This window comes from Elaeis guineensis, chromosome 4 (genome assembly GCF_000442705.2).
Source record: "Elaeis guineensis isolate ETL-2024a chromosome 4, EG11, whole genome shotgun sequence".
Lineage (NCBI taxonomy): Eukaryota > Viridiplantae > Streptophyta > Magnoliopsida > Arecales > Arecaceae > Elaeis > Elaeis guineensis.
Window position 1 is genome coordinate 59447043 of NC_025996.2, and position 16386 is coordinate 59463428.

A 16386-nucleotide genomic window follows, 5' to 3' on the forward strand; every position below is an offset into this window, starting at 1 on the left:
AATTTGACAGCCAACAAAGTAAAGAAAATCTTCTTCGCAAGATATATGTACCATTTGTTTTTCTTATCCAAGCAGGTCAATTACTTCAACTCCTTTCATGGCATAGAGGTCTTGAAGCACAATTAGTGATATTCACTCTAACTCAATCAAAATAGCTGCAAAAATTATGGAGTGATGAATCACTTCCCTATTATAATAATTCGAGTAAGTATAAGGTTACACTTCCGCAATAAAAGGAAAAAACAAAGGGAAAGGCAAAAAACTCAGGGTGCTATCCAATTCAACAGTAAAAAGTTACCATTTGGATTAAAGGTAACCATTAGATCATTAAACTCAGCAGCACAGTTATTGGAACATACTGAGATCAAGTGATACAAATGCACAAATGTCACTCGGCAACTGCTTCTGTGAAGAAATTTGCACGAAAAACAGGATGAAGCATGTCCTAGGCCTACATAATTTCTATGAGAAGAATACGGTTCACCATCCATTAGGGTCAACAAATGTGACCATGGACTGATTGACAATTGAACTTTAGAAAAATGTTTGTGGGCCCAGAGTTCATGCCCATAAGAAATATGTAGACATCTATTCAAGTCCAATTGGCTCTCCCAGCAGTTGGGAACCAAGCAAAGAATATGCAACAATTTCCCAGCCATAAATGATACATGAAGCACTTTGGTTCATGTTTGGATACTGCTGTTTTAGGGAAAGAATAATTGGATCAAAATCTCATGGTCTTTTTTTTATATATATATTCCCAAAAAGTTCCCAAAAACAAAAAAAATTGTGATCTACAACAAAAATCAAGAGGATGAATCAATTAAACCTAAATACCAAACATAGGCTCCACTACAAGAAAATGATGATGATGATGATGAGTTTTCCTTTTTTGGTAATGCACAGAGACAAAAGAAGAGAAAATATAGACTTGTATTCACACTAATTAAGCAAACATGAGATACTGAAAACAAAAACAAGTTCAGCAGCAAAAAACAACTACACTCTTTATTTGCACTCATACAACCAAACAATCCAGAATTACATACAGAAACCCCATTATTTCCATGCTGATAAACCCCAAAGAAATCTGGCTTAGAATGCAGATGGAGCTTTGAAAATGGAGAACGTACTGACCCAAAACCTACTAAATCCCCCACACCAACATACGGATAGATTGATTTAAATAGAAACGGAATAATATCTTCCCCAGCAGCAGTCACCAAGCAAAGCTCCCAAGCCCTCCCTCCATCTACTTCTTTGAGGTTGCATAGAAGAGAATTCAATCCATACACTCCACACTCAACTCCTAATCAAAACCTCATCTTTTCACTCTCTGTTCTTGTGGATTAAGTTCACCATTGCATTGAATGCTTTCAAGAACTCGAGATTGAATCCATATCCTTCTACCCTTGCAGTGCCCCCAGAATCTTTAGTTCGATTAAGAAAGGAGGATAAGAGGGGGGTGGCGAGGCACAAATCAAAGAAAGAGCGAACGGGAAAGAAATAAAATCCTAACTACGTCATTCCAAGTCCACAAGCCCTTTTTTTTTTCTTTTAATGGAAACCTAAAACCCTAGCTCTCCAAAACACCGGAACTATCAGCGAGGCTCGTCCTCTCTCCTGCCCGCCGCCGCTGCTGCGGCGGCCGCGGCGGCAGCCGGCGTGCCCGATAAGGAGGCGAGCAGGTTGAGGTGACCCTGCGCCATGGGGAGGTAGTTCCCGACCCTCGCCGCCGAAGCCTCCCCAACCGGCTGCGCGGCGAGGGCGGCGGCGGCGGCGAACCTTCCGGAGAGCGACGCCTGAGGCACGACCATCTCCGGCGCCGCGAAGCTCCACACCTGCCCAAAGTCCGACCGCGCCGGCACGGCCCAGAACCCACCGGCCGCTCCGAGCCCGGCGCCGCCGGCGTCGTCCTTGCCGGCGGCGGAGTCGTCGTCGGGTCGGAGGCGCTTGCCAAGGATGAAGGGAGCAGGGGCGAGGGGCTGCGGGAGGAGGTGTTGGGCAGCGCCGCCGGTGGCGGCGGAGGCTGAGGAATGGGGTTTGAGGTCGAGGGGGGCGGAGGAGGAGGTGGAGGCGGAGGAGGAGTGGCGGAGGGAGACGGTGAGGGTGGAGAAGGAGGCGGGAGTGGTGCCGGTGCCTGTGGCGGCGATGATGGAGGGCTCGGCCTGGCGGAGTAGCCACTCGATGGTCTGCCCGTCGGACTTGTGGCCAAGCTCGCGTGTCAACTGGAAGACGCGGGCGGCGCAGATGATCGGCATCCGGATCCGGCGCCCGCGTCCGTCAACCTTACTGTGCCGGTCCTTCGACGGTGCCTTCTTCACGAGCATCGAGTTTCCGGCGCCGGCTCCGTTGCCGTTGCTCCCGGCTGCCGATGCTGTAATCTGTGGTTGGCGCTGGTGCGAGTGGTCCGTCAGGGGGCCGCCGTTGGCCCCGCCGTCAGCTCCGCCCATGGCCCGCGGGTCAATAGAATAGAATAGAGTAGAATAGAAAATAGAGTGGAAGGTACCAACAGCGCGAGAGCGAGAGATGAGGGAAATATGAATTGGAGGAGGGAAGGGTGAAGAGGGAAAGGAGCAAAGGGGCCTAATGATTGAGAGGCAGGAGCGGGTGGAGGCAGAGGTAAGAGCACATGGGTGGTGGGACCCACCTCTCGCTTCCCCTCCTCCTCCTATGATCCACGGCCACGACACGGAGCCAAAAAGAGAAGGGAGAAAGTCGTTTCATTCCGGAACTGCCCACGCATTCACCGCATCAATGACGTTTCTGCCACCGGAGCCAGGTCAGGATTCCTTGGAGCCCGTCCAGTTACAGTCACTCTCGGTGACTGAGGGAGAACTGCTAAAATTAGATTGAGACGGAGTAGTAGTGGTAGTTCAGGTTGGTGGGATGAGTCTGAGTCCGGGTGTGAGGAGGTCATGGAGATGGTAAACCTGGACCAGTTCCGGATATGGATATCCGGTCGCTTTCGATGTCTGGTGGGGGCTCAGTGGTCCAGATCCGATACAGATACGGACCGAGGTGGGAACAATGCATCGCACCCACCAACACCCAACACCAACTTTATTGCTCTCTCTCTCTATTTCTCCTGTTCTCCATGGACCACCACTACCAGATCCTGGGAGGCAACACAGTAAAACGCTGAAGAAGAAATATCAAACAATCGCGTGAAGTAGCAGTACTGTACTTATCTCTCGTAGTTAAATTGTGCAGGTAAGTTCACGGGCGGGTGATAAGACCTGGAAGAGAGAAAGCTGGAAGCTCGCTAGGGAAAACAAAGGCCCTTGCCTGGCCTAATATTTACGAGAATGCATTACTTTCCGGCAAACCTCGGTAAATTTCCGGTTCCGGTACCACATGACGGGTAGAATCGTGGAATGAGAAAGATCCGGAAGAATTGGATAAGGAGCAGCGGAGGGCCATTTATTGCGATCCAGAAGGGAGAGAAAGTGACCTCTTATAGGAGGAGAGAGAGAGATACACTGCTGTGGACTGACACGTGTTCAACAAAAACACATGCTATCCTCTTTATTTACAGTAAAAAAAAAGAACGTCAGATATGGCTCTCCTTCTTTTTGAAGTGTTGGAGCCTTGAAACTGTCACAGAGATCAGCGCCCAAAAAAAAAAAAAGTTGTTTCGGATTTGATGCCATGCCGAGAAACTGGTGTCCTTTTCTCCGGCTATTCTGACGCCATGCAGCAACAGCACTCGCCACCAGTGAAAGGATCTACTCCCTCTCAGTAACTTTAATCCTTGCATCGCATGCAGCGGTTTATCAACATCTGTCGAAGATACGGAGGTGAGTTCACGAAGAAATGCTCGGATCTGGCGGAGTAGTGGAAATTGCCATCGCTTTTTGAGAGATCGACGGAAATGAGGCTGGGTGGTGGGCTACGGAGCGTGGCTGTCTCCCCACGCCCGGAATGCAGTGAAAAGGTGGCCGGTAAATTCTTTCAGGCCGTGGTACGTTAACTCGCGGAGAACTTTAAACGCTCCGGGTTTCGGCGTGGTAAATTATTTTTGATTTGTACGGTTCACAAATTCTTTGCTAGATATTTTTAATAAAATAATCAAAATTTATTCACAAACGTTATTGTTTATTTACAAGTTTGCTCACGACCAATTTAATGATGTAAGCTTTCAAGTCTTTTTCTTCTAGCAATTATCATCTATTCCATGGTCACAGAGGTTTCAAATCTTAGGTCTGGCCTGACGTGGCATATTGTTATTAAAATCCGATCCAACTAGCTAGGGTCATCTCGAGAGCACGGTTCAATCCATAATAATGAAATACGGTTATTTTGAAATCACATATTTATATATAAAAAAAATAAAAAAATACATGAAAATTAGCTTTGATGGAATCCTTCAATACCAAGTCAAATCAAATTTTAGAATAACAATAAAAAAAATAATAAATAATTAAAGTGATATTATCTTGTTCTAATTGGTATTTGATTGAACCGGAGATGATCGGCTGAATCAGATATTGTTGGTACCTAACCGATATAGAGATGCTCAGTTTGGATCGAATTTGATCAGTATTGAGTCGAACTGGAGATGGTCGGATCTAGTTAGCATCTGATCAATGTAGAGATAGCCGACCACAGCATCTGATCTAGTTGGTATTTGGTCAATCCAAAGATGATCAAATCTGATCAGCATCTCACCGATTTAGAGATGATCCATTTCGGATTCTGATCTGATCGATATCAGATTGATTTGGACATGATTTTGTCTCGCTGTGGGGATACCATAGTGGGTGTTGACGGTAAAATCGATGTAGTTGATGCCGATGCTAGTAACGATGAAGTAATCTAGGTAAAAAATGACATTGAGGATGGTGGCATCAAAAGTGATAAGGCCGAGCACGGTCGTAGGCAGTGGCAGCCCGGGTGTTGGTGGAACCAGAGTTGAGGGCCTTGGTTATCTTTGCTTTTCCTCTCCTTGATAACCGTGAGTGTTCTCCTATTAGGGAGTGAGTTTATCAAGTTCACCAATAGTATATTCCCAAGCAGCCCGATCACAAGCTTGCTGATCTTCATGTGGGCAATCATCTCCATTGAGCAACGAGTCCTCCAATAGGTTCACAGTTCTTATCTCCCAACTGCAAATCAAAACATGGGGCAGGAGCTTCTCCAATTTGTCATGCTATATAACATCGTCCATAACATGAAACTTTTAGAGGAAGGTGCTATGATCCTGTATGGAAGAGATGCCCGATGCATCAATGTTTGGATTGACCATGAGAGTGGAGGCTTGAAACTTGAAAGAGGTGGGGGGGTGGGGGGGGGGGGAGGTTTGTTGCGGTGGGGTGGTGAGCTCTTTCTTCAGATTGCATGGATCTTTCCCCTTTTTTCCATTGCAAGGTGCATGTTGTCCTTTAAATAGAATAGATTAAAGGGTGCGGGCATGAGCATGGGAGAGGGACGTGGGCATTTAGAGAAAAATGTGGGCTTATGGCATGAAAAAAAGATGAAAAATCATCATACTATATCATATGCCTCCCACTTTCAAGTCTGAGTTGGAGAACATTGGGCATTTAGAGAAGGACATGGGTTTGTGGATGTTGGAGAAAGATGAAAAGTTATCATACCATATTATATACCCCACACTTCCGAGCCTGAGTCATTTTCTCCAACTTAGATGAAGGAAGTACTTAAATTGGCCTATTTCATGATTAAAATTCTTCAAGTGTTATTGACAATAATTTTGGTGGTGCCCATCCTTATTACACTCGTATTTGAGGTTGGTATATTTCTAAGCTCGTATTTTAGATGTTCCCACCAAGACTGGGAAGTCTCCACCTTATGTTAGGATTTGGAGGTTCTGGTCGGAGTTGGGATATTTACATTCGATTAGCTGGAGCTAAGGCCTGTGCTAGAGCCGGAGCTCATATTTTGGAGATCCCAGCTGAAGTTGAGGTATTTCCAGTCAATTGGCTAGAGATAGAACTGGAGCTAGAGCTTATATTTTGGAGATTCCAATGGGAGCCAGAGCCAGAGCTCGTATTTTGGAGGTTCCAGCCGCAGCGGGGTGTCTCTAGTCAATTGGTCAGAGTTGAAATCGGAGCTCATATTTTAGAGGTTCCAGCTGGAGCAAGGTGTCTCCAGTCAATTGGCCAGAGCTGAAGCCCGAGCTCATATTTTGGGGATCCCAGCTGGAGCTAGGATGTCTCTAGTTGATTGGTTGAAACCAAGGATGGAGTCAAAACTTGAGCTTATATTTTGGAGATTCCAACCAAAACTGAAATGTCTCTAAGAGGTCGATCTGATCTCAATCTCAATTGGTTGGAAGGATCCAAATCTTGAGTTTTGGAGGAGCTATGAGCAATTTGAGGTGCTCACGGATGCCCCAACAATGAGATCGTATCGAAGATGTACAGATCCAACAAAGAAAAGAGATGGGAGGTATTCTTATTTTCCACAGACAATGCCAATCTGTTGATTACTTTTGAGTGGGCTTGAGCATCTCGATTTTATACTGATCCATTTTTCAAAGGGCTGAAGCTTAGGCTTCCGCTTCCTTGCTTCTAGTGCTTGGTTCCTTTCTTCTAAAAAGATCAGTCATTTGGCTTATTGGGTCTTCAACTTGACTCATTTTTTATACGAAGAATGATTCGTAAGGATCACTATCTAGGTTATCCAACCTTCTTCCTTAGTTGGTCGAGGTCAATATTTGCTCGACTCATATCTAGTATAAGGAGCGCATTGTCGTCTGCTCAACTCGCATCTAGTATGAAAAGCATTAGGGATCCCTATTTGGGTTATTCTTCCCTCTCGATTGGCCAAGATTGGCTTCGATTGGGTTGCTCTAAGTTCATTGCAGCTCGGTGGGGTTTGAGGTGGATCTTTGTTGCTGTATATTGAATGTCGGCCTATAATAGGAAGATGCAAAGCAAGTAAAAATATGTAGAAAGCTAAAAGGCTGGAGGTTCAAATCCTTCTTTTAGTGCCAATCTGTTGCTACTAAACTCTGAAGAGGTCAATAGATGACCTAGCTAGAGATTGATTATAAGAATGAGCTAGGTATTCAATGGGAGACCAAGAAGGAGAACTCCTTCAACCTACAACTAAAGGTCCACTTGCCTGAGTTCATTCGATAAGTTAGTCAGAATTTAGGAAATAGTTGAAAAAGAAATAAATAATGAGAGAAAATTTCTATATTAAAAAAGATTTATCTGAGGATCCCTTTTACCCCTTTTATATAGAAGGAGATTCACAAGTTGCTACATTGGATATCAAGGGCATAGTTAAGACATTTATGGGCTAAAATCATAGATAGTTATTCTGCCCACAATGGTGGTTTTCTTTCTCCATGATCATGATGATAAAGAAAATAGCTTGAAAGGCTCCACCATAACTATTTAACTATGTATCCGAAGACTATATCAACGATGAATCGAGGTCAAGAAAGAATATTTTCCGCATAATATGAGGAGTCAGGTCACTCAATAGCTGAGGTCGAAGGATTCACTTATCCCCGTAATATGGCCAAACACAAGAGTCTTTTATATGTAGTATAAAGTGCACTTTTGTGTTGGGAAAGAGTCCAATGAAGAAGGATAATATAACAATTTAAAATTTTGAGATGCATAAATAGTTACCTTTAAGATGACATTTGCCGCCACTCAAATAAATTTGCTAATGGATTTGTGGCAAATCACCCTCAATATATAACAAAATCTTATAAAATTCTGCAGATAGTAATTTTAAAGAAATTCATTAGTATTTATTTAGAAAACTATTTAGAAACTAGAAGAATAAAAATTTTAAAATGGAAGGGAGATGTTTTTAGTATTTCTGATTACAAGGGCCTATATATTTGTAAAATTTGAATAGATGCAAAGTTACCTTCCCATGGATATATGATTTTTCAATCCATAAAAATGAGACTTTTCAATTTAAATTTGAAATTTAATACCAATAGTCGTCCCACGACGATGAATCAGTGCAAAAGTATGTTTTCAAAATCACAAGACTTCATTTTTAAATTAAAATCAATTCGGTAGACACAACGTGAAACAAGTCTCATCAGACTATAATGTAAACATCTGTTGGCCTCTTTCTCTTTATATTATTTTTTTTTAGAAAAAAATAACAATCTACGTGACACTTTGTTCATCTCAAAAGGAGAGAGTAGATTAGTAAATTGAAATTAACATATGTTGAATATGAGAAGGTAAGCTCACCAAAGGATTATCTGATCTATCAAAGAAGTGAATATCGCCACCGCTTTTTGGATAGACTCAGAGAAATGCCAGTGGGTGGTGGGCTAGGGAGTGTAACTATCTCCCTTAGCTTGGAAATGCGGGGAAAAGGGAGAGCAGTACAATTCTGTTAGATTGTAGTACATTAACTTACAGAAACTTTACTTTGATGTAAGAATCAGCACAGTAATTTTTTCCCTCGATTTATGCATTGCCAAGTAATTCTAAGTTATTTTTAAAAGATAATTAGAATTAATTCACGATCTTTTTGATTTCTTTACAAGTTAGTCAGAATGAATTCATAAAGCTTATATAAATTAGGATTTCAGAGAGCATATGCTTTTTATTAAAATTGGTGCAGTTGAGGCACGTTGAGAGAGAGGAGCGGGAGAAAATAGACAATTATTGTTGGACTTTTAACAATGATGTAGACTGCTAGCTTTTTTCTTCCTTTCTCCAACATTTATTAACTATCCTATGATTGTAGCTGCTTCTCACTTAAAGCTCTATGCTATGTGGCCAAACTCAGAAGATAGACCTTGCTCCTCTAGAGGAAAGAGTATCTACTCTTTTTGATTCAAAAATTATTAGTGGAGTAGCTAAATCGAAATCTACACTATTGGTCACGGTCTATATTGCTAAAATAATCTTGATCATACAAAAATTATGTATTTTAATAGCCTCTAATCTTTTTACTAAATGGATACATACGTGAATGGTTAAAATGATATGAGATCTTATTTTGCCATGACCAAAGTATTAAAAGCATAAGTCTATCATCAGTAATGGGATTGATTTTGAATTCAAATAATTTATCATATATTTTAGCATATTAGTATAATGAAAACTATCTATTTTAATAATATAGATTATGAATAGTATGGATCTTCAAATTAAATACTTAATTATTAAATTTGGACCAAAGAGGAGCAGGTACCCTTTCATATTGAATGGGGAATTATATATTTTATACGGTAGATAGTGGAAGTATGTATGACATATTATTGGTGGGTTTAACTTTGCCAGTAGCCTGTTAGGTTGTTCATAAATTGACAAAGGCAATTTACTGAACTAGCTACCCACATCATCTACTTGGTCCACAATAAGGTCTGTTTGTTTTGTTGTTCATGACTGGACATCCAAATGCTCAACGAGAACCCACTTTAGGCTTCTGATTGTCTTGGGGCAGAATTGAGGTGAGTTTCTATGATAGATCAATTTAGGAAGATCTGATTTAAAGTGGCTTTAGTTTAGGAGGAGCCAAAAGCAACAATAGCAAAGCAGGTTCTTTCTCAGTCCACTTACAGCAAATCAAATGGATCCTAAATTGAAATTAGCTTTCGTCTCGTTCCAAACTCTTCTAAAATCATTCGAAATAATGACTAGTATGCAGGTCATCTCTCAATCCACTTACAGCAAATCAAGTAGATGCTAAATTGAAATTAACTTCCATCTCGATCTAAACTTTTCTATGAAGATGTTTGACTTGTAATTGAAATCGGAATGAATTGAAATCAGAATCAGAATGATAAAATCAGAATAAAAATTTAATTTTTTTTTAAAAAAAAATTAAATTTTAGATAGATTAAATCATTTTCATCATCAAAATAAGACTCCTCCCAACCAAATGATTGAAATGAAAGTCATTTAATTTTATTTAAATTTTAATTTTTAATTTTTTTTAATCAAATATTTTTTAAAATTATTTAAAATAATGACAGATAGAGTGCTAGGCTTGTTAGCTGTAATAGGTCCCAGCATTCTAACTTCAAGCAATCCAACTCTCCTAACATTTTAGTTTTTTTTTTTTTTTCACTGACAAAACAGATATCCTGATATTCAACATTCATACTTTTCATGCTTGTTTTATATAATAAATATATTCTACCAAAAAAATATAAATATATTTTAATCATTTCACATACCGTATTTTTTTATTAAATTAATTTAAATATATTATTTAACTATTTAAGTTAATGATAAGTTTGTAGCAATTTTTTTCGAAATCCGAACTCTTTGTCCCGGGCCATATCAAGCCTGAACCAAGCTCATCCCAAGCTCTAGCAGAATTATCCGGAGGAGCAATAAGAAAGGAGCTCCCTTTGGCTCCATTTACGGAATTACCACGCGGGGGAAGGACGAGCTGTAATAAAAAAATTGAGGGTTTAAATTTTAAACCCATGCAACGTGAGAATAGAAAGGTCAAGGTCGTTTCGACGAGGAAATATTTTTCAATGACCGAAATGCCCCCGACACTCCCCCAGCTGTCATCCACTTGTGATTAGGTATGCCATTAATTTCGGCGCAAAACGACCAAGCAACCGCCCGCCAAGGTAAGCCGGTCATGAAGGGTGGCATTCTCTGTAATTTATGCCAAAGCCCGTGGCAACTTACTTTATTTCCTTAACACGGGGGAAGCGGGGCATGGCGGATGGCCATTTCATCCTGAAGGCCTAAAGGAGTCTGCTGTTCCATGAGCTACACCAGATCCGCCCCCCCAAGTGACGCGGGTGAATAGCACCATGAAGCAGACCCCTATGTATGACGTCACGTTTGTTCTCTGGGGCCCATGTTTGTGCCTGGTGGGTCCCACTTTGGGACCTTTTGTGTGGTCTATGGCAGTGCCTTTTCCCGTTTATATCTCATACCATGTAGCTAGGTTTATTCCCATTATGGAGACGGATATTTCCGTCCATTGAATCTGCTCTATCATTAACTCCACTATAGATTTCCACCACACAAAGCTCCAATAATTCTGTATTTAAAAAAAAAAAAAAACAAAGCTCTAATGACACTATCAACCATAGAGCTTAGATAACACCAAAAGCTAGCAAACACTTGTTTAGTCACACAAAAAATTTCTCTCTTATTATAGTAAGAAATAGACATAGTTTATGAGTTTGATAATTTTAGAATTGCCACATGAACTTTACCAGCACTCTAATAGTAATCAATAATGAATAAACAGGAAGTGAAGGCTTTAGAATTTGGTCATGCATAATTAGACTTGGAAACTTTTGCATTGTAAGATAGTTGATAATGACAGTAGTTGATTACTATTTTGCGCAATTAAGCATCATGCAATTGCTTGAACATGACAATATCATGTAAAGTTAGGATGCCTTGTGGTTGAAAGTGATCCTACATTATATCTAGAATGTTCGTGTATTATTTAGAATAGTTTCAAGCATTACAAGCTTAATGATAGTCACCCAACAGAAGCCGATAGGTCCATAATTGTTACATATACTTTTTATAAAATTTGGATGAGAAAAAAAAAAAAAAAGATAATTATGAGAGAAGACAGCAAAAGGATATTCTTAAAAGGGAAATTATATTTTTAAGGCTCTTCAATGTTAAAACTCAATTAGCATTTAAAAATATAAATATCAAATAGTAAATAATTTTTTATAAAATTTAATTTTTCAAAAATTTTATTTTTAAAAGCTCCGAAAGTTTTACTATCAATAATAATTTTAAATAAGATCTTAGAATCCCCAGCAGCTTATGCCCGTGATTCGCGAAGGTTGCGAGTTCACCCCGTGAGAAAGCACTTGCAAGCACACTTAATGCTAAAGAACTTGATTTTTGTATATCAAAAATTAAGTAATGCAATTTATAAATCTTTTGGACTCTTAACATTAATAGCTCCTGCACATGCCTGTAGAACTTTAAAAAATAAAAAAAAAAAACTCAAACAAATTAACTTGGTCAAAACTTGCAGGGATTCTAACTTCCCTTTTCAAGCCTATAGCTTAATTTGGAGCCAGCCCAGCCCATGCGCACTTCTGGTCCTAATGGAAAGCATTATGAGTTCATACTTGGCTGATCTCTTTTCCTCTCTGTTACTGCATCATATCTTTTTGGTCGGACTTTGTTCATCGTTGCCATCATCCTTGTCAAATCTCCAGTATTACTGCTATCATCCCCATAAAATCTCCATTATTACAGTTTACAACTTATCTCCTCCCTCCCCCCTCCCCTGCTTGGCCATGGCTGTGCCAGCTTGCCTCTCACTAGTGGACAAGGTGTTCGCTGACCAATTTAATGCTCGATCCTGGTGGTTGCTACGCAAGGAGGGTTTGGAATAGGAAAAGAAATCCTTCAATAATTTTTTCATTTGGTTATTTGTTATAGAAAGGGAACTTTCTTCTTTCTTTTGTCACATCTATAGGTAAGACTTGAATGTTGACGGAATTTTATTTGCTAGAAAAGTTTTTTTGGTAAGATTATTATATTCTTCAGAAGTTTTGAGCAACAATGTTTTTATGTGACATATTGTGAAGGTGAAGGATAATTCTCGAAGTCAAACAAATAAATTGAAAGAAATTAAAAAGCCCTTCATTTTTGTGAAGGAAATTCTTTCCAAAATTCTATTAGTATGTGAAACTCTTATAATTTTTCTTAAAATGGATTAGAAGTATATATAGGACTAAACCCCTGATTCAACCAATACAACAAATTATACCGAAAATAGGAACACATACTAAATTATTGAACCCAAATTATGAAAACTTGACGAAAATTAATGATGTCTCGAATTAAAATTCATAGGAAAAATCAGAAAAATATTGGATTATCGAAGTCAGCTATATATCTCATTGATAACAAGAATAGAGAAGAAGAAGGGTGGGACAGAATAGAAAATAAAAGGACAATAGAGACACCCATGAGTGAGAGAAGGCCGGGGGGGGGGGGGGGGGGTGGGGGGGGACACCTTTGTTGGCTCTCTATTTTGATATATTTCCCATTTTCTATTTGTACCACTTTCAATTATATCGATTAAATATATGTTCATGCAGTAGTGCTAGAGTAAGTAACATATAATATCCAATATGTATGCTCATAAAATAAGGAAATTTGCATGGGAGTATATTTCTAATATAATAATGCTTGGTTTAAGGTGTTTTAAAATGCATGTTTAAATGTTCTATAATTAATTATTAAGAGAATGGTCAAAAGAATATTCAAGAGAAAAAAAAATGGAGCGTATAGGTTGTTTATTTCAAGATCAGTCGTGTTTTTGAGGATATCAGTGGTAATGTTTGATTAAAACAGGAACTTTAAACCACCCAAAATTTATTAAAAGGGAGTTAATTATATACAACCTATTGGAAAAGAAGAAGAAGAAAAAATGGAGACTATTAGCTACAATATGTATTGTGCACATGGTGGACCACATGGTTTCTCATCGACAACTCAAGAGAAAGATGAAACATAATGATCACTTTTTTTTGTCGGATTCACTATAAGAAAAAGATCTTTTTATGATGATTTTTTTTACGATAAAAATTTTCCATCACCAATAAGCTTATTTACGACGTATTAAAATTTTCATTGATAAAAAAAATATTTATGATGCTTTAATAATTTCATCACCAATAAAGAACATTAGCGATGAAAAATAGAATTTTATCATAAATAAAAATTATTTTTGATGATTTTATTCATCATAAATAATAAAATATTATTTAAATTTTGAATATCTGAATATTAACGATGAAAATATTTTCATCGTAAATAATTCAAATTTTTACGATGAAAAATACTTTTCCATCGTAAATAACTATTATTTATGATTAAAAATTTTCATCACTAATATTTGAAGAAAAATAAAAAATTTAAAACATCGAATATTATACATTATTTATGACGTAAGTTTTCAGATGCAAATAATTTAATTATTTACGACAAAAATTTTAGTTATGTCGTAAATAAAACTTATTAATGATAAAAATTTTATCGTTAATATTTAAAAAAATTAAAAATTTAAAAATTAAAGATTATTTGTGATAAAAAAAATACGTCATAGATAACCAAAATATTTACGATAGAAAATAAAAGTTCCATCGCAAATAATATATTATTTACGATGAAACGTTTCATCATAAATAATGAGAAAAACTAAAAATTTAAAAATTATAGAATATTTATGATAAAAAAGTTATGTCATAAATAATCTATTATTTACGATGGAACATTTATTTTTCATCAAAAAATTATTGATTATTTACGATAAATATTTTTCATCGCTAATATATAAAAAATAAAAAAATTTAATTTTCAAAAATGATACTATTAGCGATAAAAAATTTTCATCGTAAATCATCAAGCGCATTTACGATGGAAGCAGATTTTTTCATCGCTAATAAATCTATTTTAAAAATTTAAAAATAAAAGATAATTTATGACGAAAAATTTTCATCTTAAATAATCTACTATTTACGATGCTAAGTGAATATCTATCATAAAATCGTTGCTTATTTACAACGAATACTTTTTATCATCAATATTTAAAAAATAAAAAATTAAAATTAAAAAAACTAGATTATTAGAGATGAAAAATATGAGGTCCGTTGCTAATGCCTTTTTTTACGATAAAAAATTTTATCACTAATATTTAAAAAATTTAAAAATTTAAAAATTTTAAAATTTTAATATTTTTTTTATATTTATAAAAATAAATATTAGATTATTTTTAAAAAATAATATGTGCATAAAAAAGGTATGTAGAATATTAAGATGAATATATAGTAATATAAAAAAATAGAATTAAAATGAAGTTATTCGTAAAAAAATAAAGATAACATCAATTGAGATAAAGTTTAAAGAATGATGATTTTAGATACTTCAAATATATAGAATATAGGCCAAAGTATATATGCATCCGTACAAATGAGTAATTTATATATAAAAATAAGAAGGTACACCAAACAATATACAGATGAAGTGGTAAGAAAAGAATTGATATTTAATATTTCTAAACCAAGTGAAATGAAGAAAAAGGATTTATATATTCGATCCTAATGAGTTTGGGATCATAGCTTAGTTGAGTTGAGGTGAGGCAAATTGTATATTTACAAAAATAAATATGATGTTACTTCTCCATAAAAAAAAATGAATACTAATGTAGTACAAGGAGAAGAGTCCTCCATATTATTAATTTTTTGATATAATAATGTGAATTGAATCCTTTATGATTCTTATCAATAATTGACTTAAATTGTGATTCATTTTAAATTGAGTATTTTATCTTTAGCGAGTAGAGTTATTTGTACTAAAAATATTTCAATAATTTCATGCAACTTTTAGCAGATTAGTAATTTACAATAAATTTATAAACAAAGCTATGCCTTTTGTAGGAGAAGTAATGATTGTGCATCTACTTTAATAAACAAGTTAATTATTTTTTGTAATACCACAATAGCCATGCACTTATATTTATATATAATATATCTAAATATATCTACACATCAATTTAGTAGAATCTAATAAGTCTTTTGAATAAGATTCTAGATTATTATATATATTATATAATTTTTAAATATATTATATATATATGTATATATATATATATATTATTTTTCTATAGATGCATCACATTGCTCATACTTTTTTCATCACAAATGTAAAAAAAAATGAAAATTTCTTTTTTCAATAATTATTAGCGACGAAACAGTTTTTCTATCACTAATAAATTAATTAATGATGAAAAGTTTTCATCGTAAATAACTTTTTTGTTGGAAAAATTTTTTTGCCAGAAAATATCTTGCAGGAACTATTAGCAACAGAAAATTTCCATCGTTAAAAGTTTATTAGCGATAAAATTTTTAGTTTCATCGCAAATAATATTTTTGTGGGGGGGAATATATTTTTCAGCAAAAATTTTTATTTTTTTGACGTGAACTATTAGTGACAAAAATTATTTCCGTCATTAATAATGTTATTAGTGACAAAATTTTTTGTTTCGTCATAAATTATTTTTTCTTGAAATTATTAGCAACGAAAATTTATTATTAGCAATAAAAATTTTTGTCGCTAATATGTCACGTCCTGTCAAGTCCCATCTGAAATCCATTTTCTTCTCCGATGCCCCCCACTCCGGTTTTGTGCGCTCCGCCTCCCGTGTCCCCCTCTCTGCTCTGCCCCCTCTCCTAGCCGCCGCATTCGCCGTCGCTGCCGTCCTCCGTTGCCATCCTTCATCGCCGTCACCGTTGCAGTCGCCATTCCTGATAAGGTAAGCTGTTTTTTTTTTGGTGTGTTCTCGGGCCACTGGTGGCTGCTAGGGATGGGGAGATGCCGGGGGATGGTGCCGGGCCGGGCCAACGGGGATGGGGCTGAGCCGGCGGTGCCTGCGTCCGCCGTCGTAATCATTTTTATTTTTTTTTGGTCTTTG

The 16386-nt window shown here is 37.0% G+C and overlaps 1 protein-coding gene across 1 annotated transcript; it reads right to left on the reverse strand.

Moving 5' to 3' along the window:
- Window positions 1-911: 911 nt before the first annotated feature.
- On the reverse strand, window positions 912-2599 carry LOC105042785 (transcription factor TCP7). Its single transcript, XM_010920104.4, has one exon. The coding sequence runs from the start codon at window positions 2451-2453 to the stop codon at window positions 1602-1604; it is 852 nt and encodes a 283-aa protein (XP_010918406.1). The 5' UTR covers window positions 2454-2599; the 3' UTR covers window positions 912-1601.
- Window positions 2600-16386: the final 13787 nt, after the last annotated feature.

Excerpts from the sequence above, each read along its gene's own strand:
- LOC105042785 (XM_010920104.4), bottom strand. The coding sequence starts at position 2,453 with ATGGGCGGAGCTGACGGCGGGGCCAACGGCGGCCCCCTGACGGACCAC.